Here is a 21,308-nt window from a genome sequence, read left to right on the forward strand (position 1 = left end):
TACAAGAAGACAGTTTAAAGTTTCCTGCTTTGCTGAAGAGTCTGGCAGACACACTATGGCCTATGGGCTGAAGATAGATTACAGAAGAACGTCAGGTGACTGACAAAGGCAAGATGTCTCTGTCATTTCTAGAGTTTAAATATTATCCTTCTGTGGTCTTTGAGGGAGTTGAAGACAGATAGTTAAGGTTATAGTTTTATTAAAGATAAGTTAGACTTTAGACACAAAGATGGGATAGATGATGGAATGTTTTCTTAAATCTTGCTAAATGTTAATGGACTAAATAATGTTAACTGTGATTCTTATTTGATAACTGTTATGTGATATATTTTGCTATGTTAAGGTTAAAACCCTTCTTTTTATTTAAACAGAAAAGAGGAGATGATGGGAGATGCCATTATGTATATACGTTTCTCATATTGTTTATTTAATAAAGCACTGTTGGCCAATAGGAAAGGAAGATAGGAGGGACTAGGAGACAAGGAGGAAATAGGAAGTAGTAAGGAGGAGTCAAGATGGAGAGTCTGAAGAAAGCAGTATGCCGCCGGCTCCCCGGTAGAGAGAAAAACATAGATCAGCAGAAATGGGTTAATAATTAAGACAGAGCTAGCCAGGGCTAACAAACTAGTAACTGGCCAACATATAATATCTAATACAGAGTCTCTGTGTGTTATTTTGGGGCTGGCTTGGTGGCAGAACAAGAGCTGGCGGCGGGTAGAAAAACCCATTCTCCTTACAAGGTATTGGTGGCACACACCTTTAATCCTAGCTGTTGGTAAGCAGAGCTGAATTCAAGGCCAGGCTGGTCTACAGAACTAATTCCAGAACAGCTAGGTCTGTTACACAGAGAAACCCTGGCTCAAAATACAAAACAAAACAAAAAAATAAATTCACTGTGGGGCAGGCTGGAGAGATGGTTCCGTGGCTATGAGCACTGGCTGTTCTTCCAGAGGATCTGAGTTCAATTCCCAGCACCCACATGGTGCCTCACAACCATCTGTGACCTTCAGGCCTACATACAGATAGAGCACTATATACATAATAAATAAATACATCTTTTTTTTAAAAAAAAAAATCACTTTTGAAAAAAATACTGTTGTACCCCAGTCTCAAAGATCCCCAAAGTCCATCAGGAAGACAGACTCAGTGATGCAAATGCACAGGTTTATTGTCTGCAGGACCCCCACAGGAGGCCCCAGAGACAGCAGCCCCCAGAGGGGGTCCTGGCGACTGCTTGGTTTTTTAAAGGAAAAAAACTGCAGAGTTTCATCAGCTGAAGGGAGAGGTTCCTGATTGGTTGATATTTGGGGAACAATTAGGGAAATTCTTCAAAGTCATATTTTGGCATGAAATACCTGTGTGTCGATTATTCTCATTGGTGGGTGCTGAGGGGGAACATTCTGTGGTTTCTATGGCTTTGTCTTGTTACTGACAGATGGCCTGTTGTACATAGATACCAATAGTTTTCAGAACTGAATATCCTGGAGACTACAGGGAGGTTTTGGTCTCTCCTGGATTTCCTTTGTGGTCAAACACAGTTTCCAGAAACTAAACTAAGTGTTCAGGAGGCTGGGGGGGTTCTGGGGTTTCTTTGGCTTTAGGCTCCAGAAAGCTAGGGAGAAGGATTTGGTATGGAGTTTTTGGCCCTTCAAATACATTTTGATGTTCCTCTGACTTCCCACTTTAAATAATCGAAAACCTAAAATAACAAAATGGTTCTTTGGGTACAGGCACGTGCTGCCAAGCCTGATGACCAGAGTCCCATATGAGTTCAATCCCGAGGACTAACACAGTGAATGGGAGAGCTGACTCTGAAAGTTGTTCTCTGACCCCCATTGCATGTCCACACTGCCGTAAGCATCCCATACATATGCACACATTAGTAACAAAACAGACCCACACTGTCAAATATTGCTTCATATTGCAGGTAATTTTTAACTCTGTTAATAGTAATACCATCTGTTTGTTTCATTGAAAGAGATCCAGCTTCCACAAACAGTGCATTTGTTTGCACACGTCTGACCATCAGGTGGCGCTAATACACTATGAGTGCATCAAGGAAAAGCCATCCGAGCAGAACCAAGACCCCACAAGAGCACAGAAGCTCCAGCGTGCCTGTCAGCTGTATGAAACTCTCCCCAGCTGGGCATGGTCTTGTGACCTTGGGTGGTATTCGAGGATATAGAGTGAGGAAGGTTAACTGAAGAGGGGACTCCATCTGGGCCTCTTCAGGGAGGAGACTGTCCGTGATGTGGTTCTTTGGCAACACCATATTTGGTAAGCAGACCTGATGGGGGATGTCCTTCTGTATATATGTTTATCTTATTGGTTGATGAATAAAACACTAATTGTCCAGTAGCCAGACAGGAAGTATAGGCGGGGCTACCAGGAGAGGAGAATTCTGGGGAGGGGGCGGGGCGAGTTTAGCTGCCAGAGAGACGCCATGTAGCTTCAGAGAAAGGGGACTGGCCACAGAAAATGAAAAGATGTGGATTCCTTCCAGACTAATGTTTGATCAAGCCAGACCGCCTGAAACAGAGTACCAGGTGATCCTACATTCAAAACAGCTGGACAAAGCAGCCTTACAGACTACAGCCAGGATTTCTGAATCTTCTTCGAATCCCCCATGACAGCACCCCTTGCCAGCAAGAAGTAGTTTGGAAAGGACGACGCCCAAATTCCCAAATATTGTCTATAAATGTTTGTTTTCATTTAAATGGACTTGGTTATATAAAATAAATTTAAAAAAAAAAAAAGAAAGGGGACTGGCATCACCAGGAAATACATAAATTAATAGAAATTAATAATTAAGAAAGAAGTAACCAATAAGAAGCCTGAGCCATTGGCCAAACAGTGTATAATTAATATAAGCCTCTGTGTGTTTGCTTGAGACTAAACAGCTGTCGGACCAGACAGGACAGAAAACTCTGTCTAGTAAACTTATAAATAAACTTTATACCCACATCATTGGCCTTCTACATAACTGGTTCACTTGGCAGCCTCATCTGCTGTTAATCCAAGACTCAGCAGAGGCTGTCTAGTGGCAATACTAAGCCAAGGACCACCAGGGCCCTTGTTCCATGCTAACACAATCATACAGATATATAACATATGATTTAAATCACATTCATGTTTAAGGAAATAAACCTGTATCGCCAAGTGTGGTGGTACATGCCCGCAACCCTAGTGCTCAGAAAGTAACAAGGATAAGATGTTCAAGGCCAGCTTTGACCACATAGAGACTCCGAGGCCAGACTATGCTCCATGAGACCTTGTTGCAAACAAAACAAGTAAAAGTAAAATAATCTACATCTAGAAGATATTTTTTTTTCTTTTTTGTGTGTTTGTTTTTGCTTTTGAGACAGGGTTTCTCTGTGTAACAGCCTTAGCTACTGTGGAACTAGCTATGTAGACCAGGCTAACCTCAAACCCACAGAGAACTACCTGCCTCTGCCTCCACCACCCGCTCATAGCTCAGCCATTAAGGCTAGGCTCAAGTCATGAGGATCCCCAGAAATCACCAGGAAGAGACAGACCCACCAATGCAAATGCATAAGGTTTATTGTTCATCCAATCATGACAGGGACCTCAGCTAGCTGGCTGATGCAGCACCCACCAGAGGAAGTTAGTTCATTTTCTACTATCTGGTGTTTAAAGGCAAAAATCACAGGATTACATCTGTAGGTACGGGTTGGTTTCTGGTTAGTTGACATTTGGGAAGCAATTGGGAATTTCTCAAAGTCATATTTTGGCATGAAACACCTGTACACCAGTTATTCTCATGGGTCGGTGCTGAGAGGGAACATTCTGTGGTTTCTATGTTTTTGTTTTGTCCATAGATACCAATAGTTTTCAGAACTGTGTCCTGGAGACTATAGGGAAGGTTTTGGTCTCCCCAGGAGTTTCTTTTGTGGCCAAACAGTTCCCGGGAACCAAGTATCTAGGAGGCCAGAGGGGTTCTGGAGTTTCTTTGTGTTCAGTTTTGGCCCTAGGCTCCGGAGGCCAGGGGATCAGAAGTTTCTTTGTGTCATGTGCTGAGTCAGAGACCTACGTGTCTTTTCTGTAGCGTGGTGTCATGGCTGCTAAAGCAGGGGGCTGAGTGAGGGTCTGGTGCTTTATTAGTTTACCCCCTTCAGTAAGATACTTTTCTTATAGAACTATATCCAAATGAGTGTGTCTGTCGGGGTTCAGATAAAGAAGCAAAATCAACAGTGTTATAAGGGGAAAATGTGTGTGTGTGTGTGTGTGTGTGTGTGTGTGTGTGTGTGTGTGTGTATGTGTGTGTGTTTCTTTAAGCAAGGGTATTATGGATCTGTCCTAGTCTTATTTTTATTCCTATGATAAAATTCCCCAACTAAAAGCAACTTAAGGGAGAAAAGCTATGGTCATCATTGCTGGGAAGTCAAGGCAGGAACTCAAGAAGGTTAGGCATATCACACAAGAGCAGAGAGAGAATAAATTCATACATGCTAAGTACTCCACTTGCTTTTTCCACTCTTGCACCTCCCAGGCCCCAAACCAGGGAACAGTGCTGCCCACTTTCAGGTTAGGTCTTTTCCACCTCAATCAACACAATTAGGGGAAACTAAATCCCTCCCAAGAAAGTCCCCAGGCCAACTTGAACTAAGGTCATTCTATATGGAAACTCTCTTACTCCCCTGTATTATAGAGTCAGAATGACCTTGAACTTCTGATCTTGCTATCCCCACCTTCTGAGAACTGGGATTATGGGCGTAGGCTGCCACACCTGGATTTGTGGCTAACTGTGTATAGAACATATATACATGTGTATATATAAGGGAGTCACTCACACTCTGTTGGGAAAGTCAAGACAGGGCAGTCATGGTGACAGGGACTACAATCAAAGTCAGGAATCAGAGAAAGTGAGTGTTTGCCTGCTGCTCAACTCACTCTCTCCATTGCATACAGTTTACGGTCCGTCCCCCCCCTCAATGGTCTTGCCACAAGTGAAGTGGGTCTCCCCACATGAAGTAATGTAAGCAAACTAAGACTGCACCGGCACGCCCAGACACCCATCTCCCAGTGATTCTAGGTTCTGCCAGGATAATGAATGTTCCTTCTAGTTTTTGTTTGTTTGTTTTTCTGTTACTGTAATGAACACCATGACAAAAAACAACAAAGGAGAGAAAAGTTTATTTTGGTTTACATAGTCAATCATTGGGGACAGCAGGGGCAGAAACTAAAGCAGACACCATGTAGGAATGCTTCCTTGCTCACTGGCTCATGCTCAGTAACTATTGCATACTGCCCAGACCACTTGCCTGGCTGAAAAAAAGAAAAAAGGAAAAGAAAAGTACTGGTCCTATGTATGGTGGAGAAGAAAGTTTATTATAGATATGTGGGAAAACCCAGGCAGAGGCAGAGACATCTGGGAGAATCCAGAGTAGACATGAACCTGAGCCATTCAAGGACAGTCAGGAGGGGAGGGGGACCAGGTACAGCAGTCAGTGGGGCCCAAAAGAGAGCAGGATAACCAAAATGGTTGGATTAAATAGGGAAGGGCAGTTATAGGAGAGGGGAGTCCAGCCCAAAACCTGGACTGAAGAAGTTTAGGGTTGTTGTGTGATAATTTATGTTCTGACAAATGCAGCTTGCCTGGAGATCAGAGAGCAAAGCTAGTTGCTCTAGTTAACTAGTTGCTAGTTGCTAGGGTTAACTAGTTAACCATAGAGGTCAGGCAGTGGTAACACAGACCTTTAATCCCAGCTCTTGGCAGGAGGAAACCGGAAGATTAGGAATTCCAAACCAACCAGGGCTACTCGAGATTGAACCAGTCCAAAGAAGAAACCGATCAGGGTGGTCTTGGCTCACACCTTTGATCCCAGCATTTGGGATCTCAAGCCTTTAATCCCAGCTCTTGGCAGGAGAAATCAGGAAGATTAGGAATTCCAAACCAACCTGGGCTACTGGAGATTGAACCAGTCCAAAGAAGAAACCAATCAGGGTGGTCTTAGCTCACATCTTTGATCCCAGCATTTGGGATCTCAAGCCTTTAATCCCACTGTTTAGGAGGCACACGCCTTTAATTCCAGCACAATGGAGGTGGAGACAGGATATAAGGTGGGTGGAAACAGCACCTTGACCCCATTCAGTCTGAGGATTCCCAGAGGCAGGATCTTGCCCATTCAGTCCGAGAATTCATAGAGACAAGATGACAGCCCCACCTTCAGGTATGAGACTCCGCAGTGGTAAGACGTCTCTGCTTCTCTGATTTTTTTTTTTCAGCTTTCACCGTAATATCTGACTCTAGGTTTTTATTGTTGACACTCATTTGGATTGTGCTTAATAGGGTACAGGGTACGAGGCATGCTATGTCAGCCAAGAGGACCCTATATTAGGTAGCAACTGAGGGATACTGAGAGAACCTGGTAGCTAGAACCACTTTAATATATATCAAATATGCACCTCAGCCATTTGTCCCAGCTTACAAGACTTAATAACCAAGATAGTGATGAACGCTAACCACCACAAGCTGCTGTAGTAACATTTTTATGTTTTTATGATTTATGTTATGTGTATTTGTGTTTTGCCTGAGTGTAAATCTCTGCACTATGTGTATGCCTGGTGCCAACAAAGGGTGTAGGATCCTTTGGAACTGAAACTTCAGGCAGTTGTAAGCCACCATGTGAGTGCCATAAATGGAACCCAGGTCCTCTGCATGAGCAGAGGTGAGATAGTTTATTCTAAAGCCAAATATGAGTGACAATGGCCCAGGAACACAGATTTAGGTTACTCCAAATTTTACACTCCAACATGGTGACAATTTCATGAAGTTGTTATAATAACGGAACAAAGAAAGTCCGTTTTCAAATATTTCAAATATTGGTAGAAACATCAGGGGACTGGTATGGTTCTTTAAGAGAAAATGAACCCGACAGGCTCATGGGGAGTGGCACTATTTTGTTGTCGTTGCAACAAACACAGGGTTTTTCTGTGTGGCTTTGGAGCCTGTCCTGGCACTTGCTCTGTAGACCAGGCTGGCCTCGAACTCACATAGATTCTCCAGAGTGCTGGGATTAAAGGTGTGCACCACCCCGCCTGGTGGGAGTAGCACGATTATGAGATGTGGCGTTGTTCTCACTGTGATAACAATGGATTAAACTTCTGAACTGTAAGCCAGCCCCAGTTAAATGTTTTCCTATAAGAGTTGCCATGGTCATAATATCTCTTCACAGCTATATAAACCTAAAACCATGTGGATTGCAGCAAATCAGAAACCTCTGTTGTAGGTCTCAGATCCTATGGGAAGACATTCTTAGCTTTTAAGTTGGCAACAGCTAAATTTTAAGTAATTTTTAATAAAACTAGACTTGGGCCTTTAATCCCAGCACTCCAGGGGCTTAGGCAGTCAAATCTCCCTGAGTTCAAGGCCAACCTGGTCTACAGAGTGAGTTCCTGGATAATCTCAAAGCAATATAGAGAAACCCTATCTTGGAAAAACAAAACAAAAAGTTAAAACTAACTTTTAACTTTGTTACCAGTTACACCTTTAACAGTGTTAGAAAGGAAGGAAGTGTCTACTAAGTAAATTTCAAAGGAACTCTCTATGAAGGTCACACACACAGAGAAGTTGGCTGTAGTTGTGAAAGAGGCTGTGGTGATCAAGATTATTTGTATAGTCAGGCATCAGACCTACAACATTCCAGCCTCTCCACAATAAACGGTGTTCTAATCAGTCAGTCAGCCCTTGCAGAAGGTTCTGTGTGCAGGATTTTAGTTCACAAGATCACAACATGACATTTGTTTGTTTGTGTGAGACAAGTTCTCACTATGTAGACCAGGCTGACCTCAAACTTCCAGAGATCTGCCTGCCTCTGCCTCTGAAATGCTGGGATGTGAGGCTAGAGGGCCTTATAAACAGAAAGATTTCCCACGGTGCCGGAGAGTGGAATTCCGACAGACTCCATGTGTTGAGTTCTCACTTTATAACAAGCCCTTTTCTCTATCTGGGCATAGTGGCACACTGTTGGAATTCTAATAATCAAAAGGCAGTAACATTACTGAATATCCAAAGCCAACCTGGTCTTCGTAACAACTTCCAGGCCAGCCAAGGGTGTACAAGGAGACCCTGTGGTTACCTTTTCCCAGCAGAAAGTTCTCTTTAGCCTGCTAGCTTCTACTTAACCAAGGGTAGGAAGGGGGCTCTACCTTCTGGTCTTCCAGTACCCCACCCCTTTATCTTCCCCAACTTCCTCTCTGGATTTGTCTCTTTCCCTTTCGTTTTTATTAGTATCACTTCTTGCTTTTCATTAATTTTCCTCTTGCCTATTGTTCCCTTGGGATTTATTTGTAATTTAGTGTGCTTCCTAAATCCTTGTCGTTTGGTTTTTCAAGACAGGGTTTCTCTGTGCAGCATTGGCTGTCCCAGAACTCACTCTGTAGACCAGGCTGGCCTCGAACTAACTCTTACTATCAAGTACTGGGATTAAAGGTGTGTGCCACCACTCCAAGCTCACTTAATCTTCTTATTTGAATAGCTCTACAGAAAAGGAATTTGGAAGCTGGAGATATGACTCCGCAGTAAAGCACTTACTGCTCTTACAGAGAGCCTGAGTGCAGTTTCCAGCATCTACATGGGGTGGCTCCACATGGTCTCTAGTTCTGCTTCCAGAACCCTCTTCTAACCCCTGAAGACATCCACATCCACATGCACACACACTCACACTCACACACACTCACACACACCACACACAAATAAAAAGCAAACCTCCTTTTTAAAAAGGGCTATTGTATTTATGTAGTCTTCAGAACAAAATTTATTAGAACCAAATTCTCAACTCCACTAGCAAGAGACCTGTATCTTCTTAATCTCCCATCTTCCTTTCCTGCCTCACTTTATATATATTTAAATATGTCTATGTTCAACAGGACTTAACCATATGTCTAAAGTGAAAATAGAAAGCAAGATAATTGAACCTAAGGTGGTTTGGCTGGTGTTTTGAGACCAAGACTCACTATATATCCAGGTGAGCCTAGAACTTACTGTGTAACACAGGCTGACCTCAAATATCATATCCCCATGTCTTCCAAGAGCTAGATTTGTATTCAGACACAACACCTGGGTGGATCTATAGGCTTTCAATCTGGAGTCAGTATTCATACTGTGATTTTTCACTCATATTTTCTTTGCACTTCTCCCCAACTCTCTGTTCTTTGTCTGGTATACTACAAAAAGAATCCTTGCAACAAAGAGTGACTTACACCCAGAGCCAAAAGAATATCCTCCAAGAATGGTATGAACACAACCCATATCCTGATGCAGATACCCTGGAACAACTGGCCAAAATTCTTCATGTTCCAGGATGTAAAATAAAGGTAGGAAGCCAAGCAAGATGATGGTATATGACAGTAATGTCCACGTTTGGAATGCTGGAGCAGGAGTTAGGAACTCATCGCTGAGTTCTAGATCACTTAGGGCTGGCTACACAGTGAGTTCCAGACTAGCCTGGTCTACAGAGGAAGGCCCTGCCTTTAAAATGACACAAAGTCAGCCGGGCGCTGGTGGTGCATGCCTTTAGTCCCAGCACTCTGGAGGCAGAGGCCATCCTGGGCTATACAATGAGAACTTATCTCAAGGCATAAATTAATTAATTAGTTCAGGTAGACAGTCAATCTCTGTTGTCAGAATCAACATAAAGACAAAGGTTGAGCTCAGAAAAAGGTGGTGTCTAATGTCTAGACTTCACTGAGCAGACTTCCAGTTAGCTGGAATTAAAACAACCTGCTTCCTTCACCAGTGATGTGTTTGTGTTGAGGATAAAGGCAAGCTACACTGGCTCAGGCTGGCTCAATTAGATCATATTTTGGCATAGCGAAATATGTCTTAAGATTTAGCAAATACAGGAAATTTGCTCACCCATAATGAAAATGGCATATTAAAGTAATAGAATACATACTGCAGAATAAAGGCTTAATACCTAACTACAAGGGAACTGTGAGCTAATGACTTGTACACACTCCTAATTTGGGGGAGGGGAGGCATGTTTCAAGGCAGGGTTTCTCTGTGTAGCCCTGGCTGTCCTGGAACTCACTCTGTACATCAGGCTGGCCTGGAACTCACAGAGCTCCACCTGCCTCTGCTTTTTGAGTGTTTTTTGTTGTTTATTTATTGTTTTGTTTTCAATTACATATATGTGTGTGTTTGTATGTTATGTGCACCTGACTGCAATGCCTGCTAAGGCCAGAATGAGGCCCCAGTTTTGCAGGACATGGGTGCTGGGAACTGAACTCAGCAGGTTTTGTGCAAGATCAGTATCCACTGTTAACTATGGAGCCATCTCTCCATCCTGTGAGTGTGTATTTGTGGTTTGTTTGTTTGTTTGTTTGTTTGTTTTGACACTGGGACTCAAGTAGTCCAGTCAGATCTTGAACGTTTTAAGTAGCCTTGGACATCTCTGGTCATCCTCCCTCCCCCTCCTCAGAGCTGAGAGAATAGGCATATATCACCTTGCCCCTTTTTTGTGTACTGGGGATTGAACCCAGGACCTTATGCATGGTAGGTATGTATTCTACCAAGTGAACTATAACCCCACCCTAAATTACTAGTTCTCAAACTAGTGGCTTTTTTTTCTTTTCAATATCCCAAATGTAATTCATACACATATGCAATTACTTTGATAAGACTTATGTGAAAATGAAACTAAGTTAAATTTCTTCACTTATCAAAAAGAACATAATTAGGTGCAAAAGTGATGACTCAGCCATTAAAAAAAGCATACTGCTCCTGAAGAAAAACCCAAATGTAGGAGCAGACACTCCCTTTTTTGGCATGAGCACCAACACAGGTGCACATACCAATACACATAATTACATATAATTAAAAATCTTCTTGAGGGCCTGGAGAGATGGATGGTTCAGCAATTAAGAGCAGTAGCTGCTCTTCCAGAGGACCTGAGTTCAATTTCCAGTAACCACATGATGGCTCACAACCATCTGTAATGGGATCTGATGCCCTCTTCTGTCATGCAGCCATACATGCAAATGGAACACTCATATACATAAAACACATAAATTAATGTTTTAAATTTTTTTGAAAAGAATGTAAGTATATCAGGTGAGAATAGTAATATCATTCAAGAAAAAAATGTGGCTTTGAAAGAAAATACTAATGGGTGTGTGGGTGTGTGTGTGGGGAGTGCCCATAGAGGCAAAAAGGGGACATTGGATCCCTGGGAGCTGGAATTACAGGCATTTGTGAGCCGCCCAGTGTGAGTGCTAGTTTCCAAATTTTGGTCTTCATGATTGAGCAGCGAGCCCTGTTGACTAGTGTAACTACCTTTTCTTTCACAGTTCCATACACATACATGAGTTCTGGTTTATATGTTAACTGCATGGTTTCAGACTGAGTGTTCGGCTTTGGTCCAAGTGATATAAGAGAGATAATATACTTATCTCATGTATCTATACTGATTTATTATACAATTTACTCAAATTGCAGCAATAAAAAGTACATTCTATAGGAATATCTGGTGACTGGTTTAGACAAGAGGGTTTCATGGATTTGAACTAGCAGTAAGGACGCTAATTCTAAAAAAAAAAAAAAAAAAAAAAAAAAAACCCACAAGGCTCTGCCAGGATTTGAATTTTCAGGTTCCAGCTCTGCTTATGGCATCTTACTTAAACATTTTGATAAATTCACCTAGCAAAGAAGGTAGAACCTTTCAGTATAATTTCTAGATTGTCGTTAACAGCCTAAGTCTTCTCAAGTATCAAGGTATCAGGCCAGGTTCAACTGGTAGAGTCCTTGCCTAGCATACACAAAGCCTCAAATTCAGTCCCCAGCAATGCATTAAACTGAGCTTGCTGTTACAGGCCTTGAGGAGTGGAGGCAGGAAGATCAGAAGTTCAAGTTCATACCCCTGCTACAAAGAGATTTCGAGGCCAGAGTAGGCTATATATGATTCTGTCTTGAAAAGTACCACATTACCAAAATAAAACCTTTGACTCCAGTAACAAAGCAATCAACAAAGAGGTCACTGTGTAGGGATAGAGCAAGGTGTCTAGTCTCATCTACTGCAGACTCTGAAATAAAAACAGCCAGCTCACATCTTTTTTTTTCTACTTAGATTTGGTTTAAAAACAACAGAAAGAAACAGAAGGTCTTAGAGCAAGCCCATCCTGAAGGTAAGAATTCGATGGACAAGCACAGTCCCAAGTATCCCACTGAGAGTAAAAATAACTCTGTCATCTAATTCTCCTAAATATTTCTCCATTCAAGAGCTTGTCACAGCTTGCTCTGGGCTCTGGAGTTTCAAAGAAAACATTTATTGTGGGGCATGGCAGCTCACACCTTTAATTGTGGCATTCCTGCATCTCTGTGTGAGTTCAACCACAGCCTGGTCCATGTAGCAAGTTCCTAACCAGCCAGGATTACAAAGTTAAGGCCCCCACCTCAAGAGAAAAAGAAAAAGAAAAATTCCCAAACGATGTTCCCCAGTAGTCTGGAACAGGCAGATTCTTAGCAAACACAGCTTTGGATTACCGAAGAAGCCTTCTTTTCTACCACCCCAGGGAGACTCAGGGGGTAACTGTTGTGAGCATGTTCCAGTATGAACAGGAAACTGAAAATCCCCTTTTTGTTCCTGTAATCTTAAGCCAGACCACACCGAAGGCCCTTCACAAGAGATCAAGTGGGCTTCCTAAGGAAGGCCTTTCAGAAGAACAGGCTCCCTGACCGTGATGCCAGGGAAATAATGGCTATGAAAATAGGTACCGAGGAATCAAGAATTCAAGTAAGTTACAGTCAAGTAAGCGGTACTGAGTCACTGTTGTAAGTAACATTGCTCCTAAAGACGTAACTGAAGCTTTGGCCTATCTTGGGTGTACACAGAGAGGGCAAGGTTCTGGGTGGTAAACACATAGTAATAAATGTCACATCCCAGCAAAGGAAGAATTTTCGAAACTGAAATGCATCCATACAGAATCACAAGCAAGGAAGCTGGAAAATGTGTAATTTAAATCTCTCCCTAATTCTTTTTTTCTTGCCAGTAACTTTCTTTTGAAGGTTTCTATTGTAGGATATTATTTTAACTAGGCAAAGATGTGTTACATTTATTTATGCTGAAGAATATTACTTTAACTGTGCAAAGGTGTGTTACTTTTGTTATGCTGGCATAATATATATGAAAAGTACTTTTAAAGCTAAAAAAAAAATTGTCCTAACAAAATATTCTGAGACAAAGAACCTACAAGAATGCCACTGAACTCACTATGTGCAGGCCATCGACTGCTGGGCATGGCGCCTGTTCTTAAGAGTGGTTTGTATCCCCAGTGAGACTCAGGTTGAAGAAAACTAAGTTTTCATCTGTGAGTAATTATGAATTGGAGATAGCTTGTGGGTTAGGCATCCTCCAGTCCTGAAGATGGTGACTTCTGTGCTTGTGGGATAGAATTTTGCAACTGTTAAAATCACTTGTTTTATGATGTTTATATCTTGTTTTCCTCAGACATGGTTTGAGAAGCAAAGAATTCTAAATCCTGAGCATAGAGAAGAACTCGTGAATTTATCATACGGGACAAATGGAGGACCCCATTTCGCTGCTCAGCCACAGTACCTCCATTTGCTCCCTCTCCCAGCCTGTTGTTTTCCTTCCTCTAATCCCTGCTGCAAAGACCAGATTTATGTACCTGCCCCACTGGAATCCCAGGGATTTGTTGGAGTCTTTGGGAGCCCGGGACCAGGCACTATGACCCTACAGGCCACAGAAGCTGTACAGGAAGGACAGAACCTTGATGCCCCTCTGACTTACATGAGTCACTCGCCAGAGTGGCCAATTATAGGACAGGGTTTCTCAGATACCCAGGCTCCTTTTTGTTCTCAGCCTAATGCAGACCATGAGAAACAACCTGAGGACCCAGAATACACGGACATATCTTATATTATGCAATGGTGGGACAAGGGCCGCCTGGATCTCATTGCAAAATGGGAACCTCAGAAAGAGGTATAGTTTGTTCTGTGAGGTTCAACAAAGCCTTAAACTCCTGCAGGTCCTTTCTGTATGTGTAACCCCACAACACCTGAGAGGTATCTATGTTAGCTCCACAAAGAGGGCCTGATTATTACTATAAATGTTTGTACACAAGTGTTTACATGGATATGTTTTATTATTTTTTTATTATTGTTATTATCAGATATATGTAACCAGAAGTATAAATGTTGGGTCTTGTGGTAATTTGGTATGTGTTACTGAGGGCTGCTGGGATTATGGATATATATCATTATATTGTGCTCTTAACTTAATCTTTTACTGTTTGAAAATTGCATACATGTATGTGTTTTGATCAAGTCCAACCCCTACTCCCCTCCAATAATGAATTATTTTTAACAAATGTTATTTTTTTCCCTTCCTGAAAAACACAAATGATACATTTTATTATTTAAGAATAGTAATCAACTAGCTGGGTAGTGGTGGTGGCAGCGAACACCTTTGATTCCATGCCTCCACTCTGGAGGCAGAGGCAGGTGGATTTCTGTGAGTTCAAGGCCAGCCTGGTAGACAGAGCAAGTTCCAAGACAGCTAGGACTACACAGAAAAACCCTGTCTCAAAAAACTAAGAACAAAAGAATAGTAATTGAAAGCTTTTCTCACTGGGTATTGGTGGCTCTAGCCCATATCTCAGCATTCTGGAGATTGAAGCAGGAATATTGCAAAAATAGTGCTAGTTTGGCTACACCGTTCAAAGGCAACGGGGATGCACAGCAAGACGCTGTCTCATACCTATAAAGTCAATACTTGTGAGGTGGAGATAGGAAAATTAGGTCATATTTTGTTTATGATATAACAAATAAAGCTTGTCTGAATATCAGAGTGCAAAACTAACCATAGTCACAGGGACCAGCCAGTGATAGTACACACTTTAATCCCAGGATATAGGAGACAAAGGCAGATAGATCTCTGTGAGTTCAAAGCTACCCTGGACTACACGAGAGTGAATCAGTCTGAAAGAGAAACAGAGCTCACACAAAGGTGACCTCAGCACTTGGGATCCCACACTTTAACCCCAGCACTAGAGAGGAACACAAGACAGGAGGAGACAGGAGCTGAGGGAAGTCGAGGTGCTGTGGAACACCCCTTCAGTCTGAGCATTGGTAGAGGTGAGAACTCCCTAGTGGCTGGTTGGTTTGCTTATCTGATCTTCAGGCAAGCTACATTTGTTGGATTATAAAATATCACCACAAAGACCAGCCTTGGATACATGAAACCCAGTCCCAACCAAACAATACTAATGTAAAGCAATAATGAACTTTGGGCTCCAGAAGGTTTGGGCAGCCCCATTCCTCCATCCCTGCTACCTGTAGCTCACACAACTCTCTCAGGCTTAGGTCATTTCTGTCCACACCTACACCTTGGTGGTCAGATGTGCCATGGTCCAGCTCTTCATTGCAACTAAGCCTCCTTTTGACAGTGGATAGCCTCTTAGAGCTTCCAGCTCTACCACATGGTACCCTGTCTCAGTAGTTCTCCATGACATCCTCAGTCTTACATCTTTCAAGCTTTTAAGATCAGTCTCCTACAGACAATGCTTAAGACGTTGCCAGATCCTGCTACCAGCTGGAAATGTAGCTCAGCCCTCTTGTGCCACAGCTACATCAGCTTCTGTGTGCTGACTAGGGAAACACTTTGCTATGTAGTTGCTTCTGTAGAACAGTGAAACCCATTCATTAGCTTAGGATCTCCATTAAGTGGAACCTCCAAAGAGTGAGGTCTTGCCTCGGGGCATCCTTTATTTGGTTCCAGTGTAGCAGGGACATTTTACTTCAATTGTGCCAATCTCTGCCGGCCTGAATGCCAAACAAACTAGTGTATCATATCTCAATTCAACTTTACTTAGTTTTTCAGGACACAGGCAGAACAAAGCCAGATACTTTCCTAGAGTATCACACAAATTCACACTCTAACCCAGTTCCTGATAGAGCCCCGTTTCTTTCACAGCAACGACCCTACTTCTGGTAGCAATTTCTGCCTGAGTTTTATTTCTGTTGCAGTGAAAAAAATATTCTGACAGGAAAAGGCTTAGGAGAAAAGGGAGTTATGGAGGCTTAGGAGGAAAGGGGGCTATGCTTGTCCACCATTCATCATAGCAGAGAAGTCACAATAGCAGAAGCTTGAGCTAGTTCTATCACTTGAAAATAAAAATAGAAACTGTATGTGTAGCTGAGAGATGGACATATGAACTAATTTATTTTTATTTTATTTTATTTTTTTTTTTTTTTTGAGATTAGATCTCTTGTACACTAGGCTGGCCTTAATCTCAAGAAGTAGCTGAAGATAATCTTGAATTCCTGATCCCTCTGCTTCTACCTCCTGGGATTCTACCTCTACTGGGATTACAGGGTTAGCACCAACCATACCAGGTTTACTTGATGCTGATGATTGAACCCAGGGTCTCATGTATTCTGGGCAACCACTCTACTATGAGCTACATCCTCAGTCATATGGCCTAATTCTTCCCCACCCCCAAAACAGGGTTCTCTGTGTAGCAGCCCTGGCTGTCCAGAGATCTGCCTTCCTTCAATTTAGGGATTAAAGATGAGAGCCACTACACCTGGCTGATATGGCCTAATTATTGATGAAAAGCCCAATTAAAACATAAGTGGCTAAATAATAAATTAAAAAAAAAAAAAAACCGCTTTGACTCCAAAATTTAAGTTGAAGAACAAGTTACTGGGGAAAAGTATTTCTATTTTTGTTTCCACAGAAAATGAAAAGATGTGGATTCCTTCCAGACTAATGTGGTTTGATCACACCAGACCGCCTGAAACAGAGTACAAGCTGATCCTACATTCCAAACAGCTGGACAAAACAGCCCTACAGACTACAGCTAGGATATCTGAATCTTCTTCGAATCCCCCAAGACAGCGCCCCTTACCAGCAGGAAGTAGTTTGGAAAGAACGATGCCCAAATTCCCAAATATTGTGTATAAATGTTTGTTTTCATTTAATTGGACTTTGTTATATAAAATTAAATAAATAAAAAGAAAAAAAAAGAAAAAAAAAAAAGAATGGTTACTTCGAATAAAGAAACAAGTTGCTTCCAAAAATCCTAGTTGTTAGATTAGGAGTGATTTCAAATAGTAAGTGCATTTTGAATGTGGGCCTGTCTTTGCTATTTGCTTTTCTCAAAGACCCTTGTAGATGTGGCGTAGAACCACATGCCAATATTAGAGGCATTTGAGGTTTAGGTTACCTGTTTGGCACTGTAGAGTTAAGAATATTAGGATAAGTTATGAATACATGCATGTTCCCAGGGTGATACATTTAATCATTATAATGTTTGAAACCTTGGAGATTATGAGTACATTCATCTTTGCACAAATCCATTAACTAATCTATGTGGTGCTGGGGACCAGACACACTTAACAAAGAAAACAAAAAAAAAAAAAAAAAAAAAAACGTAAGTGGCTGAGTGTGGTGGCACTGCCTTTAATCCCAGCACTAAGGAAGCAGAGGTAAGATGATCTCTGTGAGTTTGAGGTCAGTCTAGTCTACAGAGTGAGTTCTAGGATATCAAGGGATATTACCCAGAGAAATCCTGTCTCAAAAACAACCCCAAAAAAGATATTGTGTCTTAGTTATTTTTCTATTGCTATGACAAAACACCATAGCCAAGACAGCTTATAAAAGTGATTTTTAGGAAAGAAAAACATTTAGTTTGATTTACAGTTTCAGAAGGTTAGAATCCAAGATGGTGGAGTGAATGTATAGCTGAGAACTTAAATCTGTTTTTCCAGACTGTTTTTCCAGACAGTGTTTCTATGTGTAGCTTTGGAGCCTGTCCTGGAACTAGCTCTTGTAGACCAGGCTAGCCTCGAATTCACAGAGATCCCCCTGCCTCTGCCTCCCATGTGCTGGGATTAAAGGCAGGTGTGTGCCACCACCTCCTGGCTGAGAACTTAAATCTTAAACGCAGCCACAAGGCAGAGACATGGAAGTGTTACAAGTCTTTTGAAACCATGAAACCTCCCTACTGACACCTAATCCAACAAGGCCCCACCTCCTAATCCTTCCTAAACAGTTCCACCTAGGGACCAAGAACTCACATATGTGAGATCATGGAGACCGTTCTCATTCGAACCACCACATGTGGTGAAGAGAGCAGCTTTGTCTGCACCGGACTGTAGAGGTACTGAGCAATCAGGCACGGTCTCTCCTGCCCCATCTTGCTCGAGGCCCAGTTTCTCCTTCACTTGCAGTGACATCAGAGATCTGACTCCATAGCTCTAGCAGAGTTCTGTATTGACAGGTCAATGTCAAGGGCCAACAAGCAAGTGAGCCTTCCCATATGCAAGTCTACTTGAACCCTTAGGTGACTGACTGTCTTTGCCTGTACATCTGGGAATCAGTTCTCTCACCATATGGGTCCCAGGGATCAAAATCAGGTCATCAGGCTTGACAGTAAGCAGAATTATTAGGGTAAAATGGGATGTCCAAGGATGACAGTGGACCTTAGCATAGGGGTTACCATGGAGGAAAACATTCTCACTGTGTGGGATTGTCTGTGTCGAAGTCTGTTGGCCACCAGTCCACAAGAACAACAAGACAGAAACAGCTACAGAAAGCTTTGAATGGCCTGTAAGCAGGGTAGAAGCGGTGACAGAGCTTTGTACAGCCTGTGAACGTGACAGAAACAGCTTCAGTGAGAAAGCTCAAGTGTGGTGATTTTGGGTTCATTAAAGCTTGCCTGGGGATTCAGAAAGCAAAGTCAGCCACAATCCATAGAAGCCAGACACACACCTGTAATCCCAGCAGCCAAAACTAGGCAGTGGTGGTGCATACCTTTAATCCTAGGACTCAGGATTAAGAGGGAGACAGATCTCTATGAGTCCAAGGACACCCAGATCTACACAAGAGTGATCCAATCCTAAAGAGAAACAGCTCACACAAAGATGATCTCAGCACCTGGGATCACATGCCTTTATTCCCAGCACTAGAGGGAGCAGGATCTTCAGTAGTCAGTAGCAACATTCATTTTCCAGCCACACTGGGGATAGGAAGACATTCAGTCTCAGGATTCTCCAGCCACACTGAGAGGCAGCAGGATCAGCCCATTCAGCCTGAGGTAGTACAAGAGCTAGTGGCCAGCTACTTTGCCTTTTTAATCTTCAGCTTGAAGTTTGAGCCCCAATGTCATCAGCTCTGGGTCTTTTATTTATTTGTGCTACACTCAACTTTATTCCAGAGTGAAGGGGAATAAATGATGGGGTCAGAGGCTGGTACATCACCTAAGTGCATTTAACAGCACGTTCCTATCATAGGACTCCTAGTACAAATCTAATTGCCATGGGCAGCAAGGGCAAAGCTTCTGCAGGGGACGGTGTCAAGGGTCACAATAGAAACAAATCAGGCATCTGGGCCTAGAGACATTCTCCAGAAAGTGACCTTTCTGATAAAGAGTAGGGAGTCCTCCATGCTAAACTCGGAGAGAGCTGCCAGACCCTGCAGACTGCAACCTCTGACCAGCAGGGCCTCCCAACAGGAGTGGTCAATGACCATAGACACTATAGCGCCAATCTACCTTTTCAGGCAGGTTTTCTTTTTTGTGAGTATTGGTGTTTGCCTACATATATGTCTATGCTATGTCTGTGCACCACATGTGTGCCTAGTGCTTGCACAGGCCAGAAGACCCCACTGGATCCCCTGGAACTGCAGTGACAGATGGTTGTGAACCACCATGTGAGTGTTGAGATTGAATCTCAGTCCCCTGGAAAAGTAGCCAATGCTATTAACTGCTAGTGTGTGTGTGTGTGTGTGTGTGTGAGAGAGAGAGAGAGAGAGAGAGAGAGAGAGAGAGAGAGAGCGAACTCGTGATCAGAAGACAACTTTAGAAAACTGGTTCTCTCCTTCCACCATTTGTGTTCCACGTATCAAAATCAGGTCGCCAGGCTTGGCAGCAAGCCCCTTTATCCACTGAGCCATCTTACCCTCCTCAAGCCAGCTAATGTCCAACCAGCTATCTAACAGTAGCACGGGAGCTTTGAGGTACATGTGGATAGGACTTCCTGGGAGAGTGGGAGAAGCTGACAGTCAAAGATTCTTCTGGGGTACAGTACTGGGGCACTGCAGAGGAAGGCTTGGTCAGGCACCCAACAGCAGACTCCCAGTGTCCTTCCTCAAATTCCTCTAATTAGGAGGTTTGCATGAGCAGTCCCCACGTCTGGGACACAAGCTCTGGGGAATAGGTATTTAGTGAAGAGCTTAGCAAAGCAAGGAACTAGTACACTTCAGACTGCATTTTGGTTTAGCTAATTAAGTTGGGCATTGTTCCTTACTAACCAAGTCCTTGCTTTATATATGCAAATAGTAGAGGGTGTGGTGTTGGAATTCAGAGTAATCCAATTCATCTACATAACCATCTCCACTCACCAGAAGATCCAGATTCCCCAAGGCTTCTATTGTTTCTATTGTTGTGATAAACACCATAAACAAAAGCAACTTGGAAGAATGGGTTTATTTTAGTTTACATCATCCATGGAGGTGGAGGTCAGGGCTGGAAAAGGATGCAGGAACTGATGCAGAGACAATAAAGGAATGCTGCCTACTGGCTTGCTCAGCCTGCTTTCTTGTACCATCCTAGACCTGCCCAGTGTGTGGTACCTCCCACATCAATCATTAATCAAAGACGTCCAACAGAGTTGCCTACAAGGCCAGTCTGATGGAGGCATTTTCTCAATTAAGATTCCCTTTTAACAGATATGTCTAGGTTGTGTCAAGTTGACAAAAGGTATCTGGCACACCAGGAGACCCAACAAATTCTTTCTGGCTGCTTCCTCATAACTCTGGTGCCTCGGAAGCAGAGATCTGAAGAATCAAGAATGAGGTCCATAATTTGGTGGGCTAGTTCCAGTCCTAGTCATGTGAGTTGTGGAGTGACACTAATGGCAACCAAGGGGATTTAAACATCAGATTAAACCCCCATATTGGCCCTTGGAGAAATGTTATGGCCTCAATTATGCCTCTACTCCCTATTCATCTGTTGAAAACCCTTCGGACCTCCAAATGTCATTGTATTGTATTTAAAGTGGTAAATAATGTAAAACAGCCATTAAGGTAGGTTCTATTCCAACCTAACAGTTGTCCTTAAAAGTAGCCACTAAAAGGAGGAGGAGAAGAAATCAGAGCATACTAGGAGACAAAGCTAGTGGGCATCTAACAAACAGTTCAGAGAAGAAACCAAATTCTTCACAACATGATGCTGGACGTCTAGCCTCCAGAACTGAGAAAACAAATTTCCACTATTTATTCAATCTAATCTGTAGTAATTTAGGCATCACTAACAAGCTAAGGCAA

General features: G+C 42.6%; 1 protein-coding gene across 1 annotated transcript; it reads left to right on the top strand.

Moving 5' to 3' along the window:
• The first annotated feature begins 6,172 nt into the window (after positions 1-6,172).
• On the top strand, positions 6,173-13,967 carry Duxb (double homeobox B). Its single transcript, XM_051201802.1, has 4 exons — positions 6,173-6,191; positions 9,053-9,325; positions 12,616-12,752; positions 13,467-13,967. The coding sequence occupies exons 1-4, from the start codon at positions 6,173-6,175 to the stop codon at positions 13,965-13,967; spliced, it is 930 nt and encodes a 309-aa protein (XP_051057759.1).
• The last annotated feature ends 7,341 nt before the right edge of the window (positions 13,968-21,308 follow it).

Source organism: Phodopus roborovskii, unplaced genomic scaffold, assembly GCF_943737965.1.
Source record: "Phodopus roborovskii unplaced genomic scaffold, PHOROB, whole genome shotgun sequence".
NCBI classification, from domain to species: domain Eukaryota; kingdom Metazoa; phylum Chordata; class Mammalia; order Rodentia; family Cricetidae; genus Phodopus; species Phodopus roborovskii.

What these genes read in the sequence shown, in the direction of transcription:
- Duxb (XM_051201802.1), top strand. An exon ending in AATTCTTCATGTTCCAGGAT is followed by an intron (nt 9,326 to 12,615) that starts GTAAAATAAAGG and finishes TGTAATCTTAAG; the next exon opens with CCAGACCACACCGAAGGCCC. An exon ending in CCGAGGAATCAAGAATTCAA is followed by an intron (nt 12,753 to 13,466) that starts GTAAGTTACAGT and finishes TGTTTTCCTCAG; the next exon opens with ACATGGTTTGAGAAGCAAAG.